Below are 6,943 nucleotides of genomic sequence, written 5' to 3'. Positions count from 1 at the left end.
GATCTGTGTGTGTGTCTGTGTGTGTGTTTATGTGTGTGTATGTGTGTGTGTGTGCAGCCCGCAGTGCAGCGCTCTGATATGATCAGTCTGAAGTCTCGGATGCCAAACTACGGCCTGCAGCGTTACCAGTGGCTCACACACACCTGGAACAGCTTCCAGACAGAGGTCAGAGGTCACACACACACACACGCTGTGGTCATGTGACCTGCATGCTGACAGGTGTGTTTACCTGTGCACAGTTTAAATGCTGCGGGGTGATCTACTTCACTGACTGGCTGGAGATGACGGAGATGGAGTGGCCACCCGATTCCTGCTGCTCTGATCCGTATCCGGGATGTGCTCGCCACGCCCACTACCACGACCTCAGTGACCTCCACCAAGAGGTGAGCCCCCGCCGCCATCACCTCTGATTGGCCGAGACTCATCAGGTGTCAGTGTCTGACTGTGATCTGTGTTTCAGGGCTGCGGGCCGAAGATCTACGCCTTCATCCGAGGGACGAAGCAGCTGCAGGCGTTGCGCTTCCTGGGCGTGTCCATTGGCGTGGCTCAGATCCTGGCGATGGCGCTCACACTCACGCTGCTCTGGGCGCTTTATTACGGGCGAAAGTCTCCAGAGCTGGACTCCACAGCGCCGCCTCCAGATGACTCCTCCCCCCTCGCAGCGACACTCGGGCCCTCGTCCAGCTGCAACCACACAAATAAAGGCTGTGCTGGTGCCGCTGCCGTCGCCAAACCCAGTGACCTCCAGTTCGAAATGGAGCGTCTGTCATAGGATTCAAACTGTTTCATAGTTTCATTCAACATTTCTGTCAGTTTAACGTCGGAGGACACGATCCAATGAATCTCTGTCAGTCCGGTTTCTTCGAGGATCCATCAGGTCAAAAATCCTGAACCCATAAAGACCTCCACTGTGTTTGAGACGTTTCATTAAGTTGTTTAATGGACCTGGTTGGAGGTTCTATTCAGCCACAACGATTAACACAAGTTCAGCCGACCCTCGAGAAGTCTGCACGCGCCTGTGAAACCTTTTTTCTTTGGTTAAATTTTTTTTTGCTTATTTCAAAACTTCTTTAAAATTATGACTTTTCTCAACGTTTCTTTTTTACAGTGAAGATTATTTGAAAAGTTAGATATTTGGTCATTTTCATAGATTCTATGACTGCAAACCCTGAATTTTTATCCAATCACCGCAACACTGGACTTTCACTAAAGATATAAGTAAAACGTTGATCCATACATCACCAAACTGCTCACATTTTATTCTTACTGGAACAAGTTGCCTCCAATTTTTAACAAATTATACAAATAATCAATTTCATTACAAAAAAAAAGTATAAAAACATCAGATTTTTTGTAAAAGCTGCTGTGAAATCAGGAATTTTAAGACGCAGCAATGAAACAAAGATCCCGGTGTCGGTATCAGACAACCTGAGTATCAGACTCAACAATCAGATATCTTTCTCTGCTCTGATTGGTTGCTCTTGTTCAGGTCCATCAGGAGCACGAGGAGGAGCCCGAGGAACCGGATTCTTTCACACAAAATACAACAAAAAGTAATTTTTTATAAAAGTTACCTACTGAAGTTGGCGAGTTAAACTTTATGGACACTGACAGAAATGATGAACCGAACTGTGAGTGGAGTGGGATGATCGCTGTCGACCGAGTCATCAGGAACTCTTTGAGGATGAACTCTGAACTCGAGCAGAAGCACAAAGGATTCTGGTACTTTTTGTTGGTACTTTTTCACTGGATGAAGCTCGAATGGAAACAACCACTGAACAGACGAAGAACTGTACGAAGTCAGTCTGAAGGGTCTGAACGAGGAGGTGTGCATGGTGTTTAATATTTAATAATATTTGTTTGATCATTTTCTCACTGGAATTAAAGCAGAATCAGGTCAAACTGTGGACGTTTGATTCAGTCACCAGAATCTGCCGGTGAACCGGACGGGGTGACGGACAGAAACATAATGATTGTTTATTTCAGTAAAAGCAGACTTCTCTTCATCACATGGTCTCCACAGGAAGAACATTATTACAGTCTACACTGTAAAACAAACTAACTCTGCAGCTGTCTGTTACATTTTTTAGTCAAACTCTTGATGATAATTTACTTTTATTCTTTAGAAAAACTTGAATCTTAAAGTTTTAGAAAAGAAAAAATCTATTTCAAAAATTGTTCAGGAAACTAATCTTAACAATTCCAAACTGAGGGTCGGGCCCCCTGCTAGGTGTCGCCAAAGCTTCACAAGGGGTCGTAGGGACTTCTTGGTTTTAAGGCGTGTAAGAAAACTACAGTCAGTTTACTCACTGATAGACAGGAGCTTTCTTAGGAAAAATGATTACAGTGAAAACAGTTACCAAATAATAAAATCTTTGAAAACTGTTTGAAATACAGCATTTTTTGTTTCTAAAAGTTTTTCTAAAGAATAAAGTTAAATTACCTCAACAAAAGATTATAGGTTTATTTCAAAACTTAAAAGTTTGAGTTTGACCTAAAACTTAAATATCAGTGAAGACAGTTGAAGACTGAAGTTTCTCAACAATTGTGTATGGACAATATCATAGCAGCTGATTTAGACACTATAAGAGGTTTTGGGGTTATTGAGGACGCTGAATCCATCAAAATATAAAATGGTCGTTTAAACAGGAAGTGGTCATATTTCAGCTCCCAGTGTTTGTGATTTATTCTGAGGTTGTTTATATGATGAACTGCTGAGGAGCTGAAGACATCTTAAGAAATATTACGTCACACTGTGACACTGAGCTTCATTAAGAACCTCAAAATGAATCTAAATCAGCCAACTGGGAGTCTCGAAACCTGTATGAATGTTTAGGAACAGCAAACATCACCTCAAACACTTTCCTCCAGTCGAGTGGAGAACACACACACACACACACACACACACACACTCAGCTGTTGAGTGTGAAAATCTCTTAACATCCAGCATGTATGAAATTCTACCTCCACAACCTCTGCAGAGTATTAATAGATCGTTTTACCCTCAGCAGCGTACTAATGTCCTGAACAGACGCCTGAACGCAGCGCAGCAGTTTACACGCTTGTCTATTTTTATACAGAATATCTTCTCACATCCCACCGTACTGTTCCCGATCTGATCAATCAATCAATAAATACTTTAACTCTCAGAGAGAAATCATTCATTTCTAAGTATGGTGCTTGACTGGTATAGATTGTTTTGTAAATTCAGCGGTGGTGAAAAAGTACGTTTAACGTTCCAGGCGTTTTACTTTAATGAACTCCAACAGAACTATCGGATCGACTTCAAATTTAGATCTAGACATTAATGATGAAAACTTATCAAAGTTTTCCGTCCGTGGCGTGGCGGCAAAGATTAAAGTTTCACAATTAAACAGGAAGTTGTTGTAAAGTACATTCTAAAATCAGCACCAAACTTCATTGAAGTTTGATAAGAGTCCTGCCCTGAACAAATGCTAATATTCAGTAAGTCTTCAGGAAGTAATCCTTATATGGTGATCGTCCTCTGATTTACGTGAAATTTTCATGCCGTAGTCGACACATGGCGTGCTGTGTGGACTGCGAGGACTCATGGCCAGAGGTGGGAAGTAGAATCTGTTTTCAGGTTTGCACAGACAGCAAACAGCTGGCAGAAACCAAGAAAGTACTTTTACTTTTAAACTCTGAGTACATTTCAGAGTCTGTACTTTTACATTTCACCTCTGCTGGCTGAACCAATCTGCTGATCTGTTCTGATCAAAATATGTTTACATGAAACAACAAAAAGAAACAGAATAAATTCCATAAATCTGAATGAAAAGAGACACCTGTTTGTGTGTTTTAATGGACAATGTTTTATTCTATTTACTCAGACACTGCACCGGACTAAAACCATGGAAGCTTCTTTCAGCTTTTTTAATATTATCCTCAATAATTCATATTTTATCAATATAACACAAGCTTTATGAAATCAAACGTAATAATTCTCATTTAATCATCCTCAGAATTTCATCAATTTACACAACCAACATCACTTCCTCTGTCCGACACGACGACTGGTCCGAACGCATGCATCGGGAACGCTTTAGAAAAATATCACGAACCGAACATGAAACAAATTCTTATGGGAATTATTGAAACAATAAGATGATCGACTACACCAATAAAGAACAATTACAGCACATGTGCACTAGCAACAGTAACAGTAATAATAATAATCCTTATTTCTGTCGTTTACAACCAAAAATCAAGAATATGATCCTTTCAAAATATGTTTCTATAATTGTTTTCCCTAAAGTCAAAGCATATCTTTACAAAACAAGATAACAAACCAACAGAAATTGGTTGCATATGTCACATTATAGTCGAGCAGTGATGGTTGACGTTGGGCTGCTAGTAGGGTTAGCTGTTTGCATTTTCTTTCCAAAGTGTCGGGCAACTTTTATATCGTCTTAGAAAAACAACGACAGAGACATCAATCTGCTTTTAATCCAGTTCAAGATTCAACTCCAACCTTTCAAATATATTTGCATCAGTTGATTTCAGCCGTCCAGAGTTTGACGGGAAAAAGAGCAAAAATACCAGAAAATCCACAAACGTATCCACTGCGATCCTTTCTCCAAACAAACGTTAAATCAAAACGAGGTGAATCCAGGAAAAAGTCCAACGAATCCACAGAGAAAGTGAATGTACAGGTGAGTCACAGTTTTTAGGAAAAGGAGAATCGCCTTCGTATCAAAATGGATTCAAACAAGTTCGTCTCTGTTCGCCAGCAGTTCACTGACCGGAGATAAAGATGTTTCTGAGACAGGAGATCCTTAAATCTGAACATTTTCAGACCAAAAGTGACCAAAAGTATTTTGTCTCCACTGGAACCCAAACTCAATATTTCAGTGTGAAACAAGTCCTAACTGCAGATAATCAATAATGCTTAATGTAACCTAAACATCTAAAAAACTTTTTGACCAAATTGAGGTCAGATTTTACCTGGATACACAGATGGCTTTGGAAATATCGTGACCTGAAGTCCTGAAATCTTGCTCAGACTCAATAAGCAAATTATTATTTTGTGAGCATAAAAATTAATTTAAGCTACAACAAAAAACTACAATACTCACAGAACTATTAACAGACTTGGTTACTAGACATAGTACAAGAGAAACATTAGCTTACCGATTCTGACAGGAAGTTCAACCTTTTGGGGAAACATAAAGTTTACTAATTGACTTTTATCTCATTTGTTTTAATCTGAGCATAAAAGAATTCAACAAAGAGGTACGTGCCGGAAGTATTTGATGACGAATTAGTGCTAAGCTAGGCTAACCACTTCCAGACACCAGCTCTGAACACAAAGATGAAGTCAATGTTTGTTGAGTATTTCCCAAACTGTTGCTTTAACTGTCAGAATCATTTTACGATGCTCACATTTAGTGGTAGCAGCTACATTAGCGTGATACTTAATATTTAGTGACGACTGCTGTGTACTGTTGGCCGTAATGACAAACTGCTGGTAACGTCTGTTCATTAAAGCTGAAGATATTCTGTTGTAGCTGCTACGCAATCTAAGCTAGCATTAGCTAACGTTATATGTCACAGACTGACAGAAGCTGCTGCTCCGAATACAAAGATCCTGATGATTAAAAAGATAAAAATATTAATGTAATGAAATTAAAAGTATAATTTAGGCTGTTATTGACCTTCTGCTAACTTTATCTGTGGCTCAACATTCAGTACTCGATTGCTAACTAGCTACAGTGCAACGCCATTGTTACGACGGCCCATTATCCTGAAACACAAACAGTGTGAAAAATGTTTTTTAGAAGGTTGTGCTTTGACAATGAGATTCTCAGCAGAGTCCTAAACCCCAAAATCTAAATAAATAAGTGAAATGTGAACATTTTTTCAGCCTGACCTGAAAATTGAGAGCTGCTACCTGTCCGTATTTTCTGAAAAACATCCCAGTTGGACTGGACTTAAAAGTCTTTTTGTCTTCTTTGATATTTTTACATTATTTAAGGTTTTAAAGCATAATGTATAATTATGGTATTCTTTAAACAAAATGGTTTAGAAGTTGCATTGATAAATTTAAGTGATATTTGTGCACACATACCAATCATTGGTCAAAATATTAGTAAGTTTGTCTGAATTATAAAAGCCAGAAGTGAAATTAAATGAAGGGTTCAAACAGTTCGATGTTAGTTATTAGGGAGTTTTATATTCTTATGCAATCTGTTGAACTGTATAGTACGAACCCCGACAACTGCAGGGACAGTTTCTATACTTTGCATTGTAGTGTGACGTATATCTGTTTTACAAACTACACGTCTGTTTACTTCCTGTTAGTGCTGTTTCATCATTATTTTAACCACTGCACAGTTAGCTTTGTAAAAAAATGTTAATAGTATTTACTGTTTGATTTTGATCATTCGAATAGCCTGATCACCTGTGTTTTTAAAAAGCGAGCTAGCTTAGCCAGTCAGCTAACCAAGGGGGTCTGTCCTAGGTTTCTGCCTGTTAAAAGGAAGTTTTTCCTTGCCACCGTCGCCAAGGTCTTGCTCATGTGGTAACCTGTTGGTCTCTGTAAATAATGTTATAAGGAGTTCGGTCTAGACCTGCTCTATTTGAAAAGTGTCCTGAGATAACTTTGGTATTATTACTGGTGTGACAAATAAAACTGAACTGAATACCATGCATGTCAGTCACTTTTAATTCCTGAGCCCTTTCGAGCAGAGAATGTTAAAAACCGATCAAACTTTAGCTAGCTTTGAAAATCGGGCTAATGTTGGTGTCTGGCTAACATAGCTCGCTTTCTAAAAATGCTGAGGTGATAGGAGGCTATCCAAATGATCAAAAACAAACAGTAACTACTATTACAATATTCACAAAGCTAACTGTGAAGAGTGGCTGAAATAAGGTGTGCAGTTCGTAAAATGTTGTGCGTGTACTGTTAGAGGCCTTCGAAGCA

General features: G+C 39.1%; 1 protein-coding gene across 1 annotated transcript in view; it reads left to right on the top strand.

The window, feature by feature from the left end:
* tspan12 (tetraspanin 12) overlaps positions 1-3,799 on the top strand; it is a 7,318-nt gene extending 3,519 nt beyond the window's left edge. The window contains exons 5-7 of the mRNA XM_035676232.1: positions 58-165; positions 240-383; positions 461-3,799. Coding sequence (XP_035532125.1) covers positions 58-165; positions 240-383; positions 461-772 — 564 coding nt within the window. The 3' untranslated portion in view covers positions 773-3,799. The remainder of the gene's footprint in view (positions 1-57; positions 166-239; positions 384-460) is intronic.
* Positions 3,800-6,943: the final 3,144 nt, after the last annotated feature.

This window comes from Morone saxatilis, unplaced genomic scaffold (assembly GCF_004916995.1).
Source record: "Morone saxatilis isolate NCDOM2014 unplaced genomic scaffold, NCSU_SB_2.0 Contig10, whole genome shotgun sequence".
Lineage (NCBI taxonomy): Eukaryota > Metazoa > Chordata > Actinopteri > Moronidae > Morone > Morone saxatilis.
Note: the sequence above shows the minus strand (reverse complement) of the source record. Positions and strands in the feature narration are given on the sequence as shown.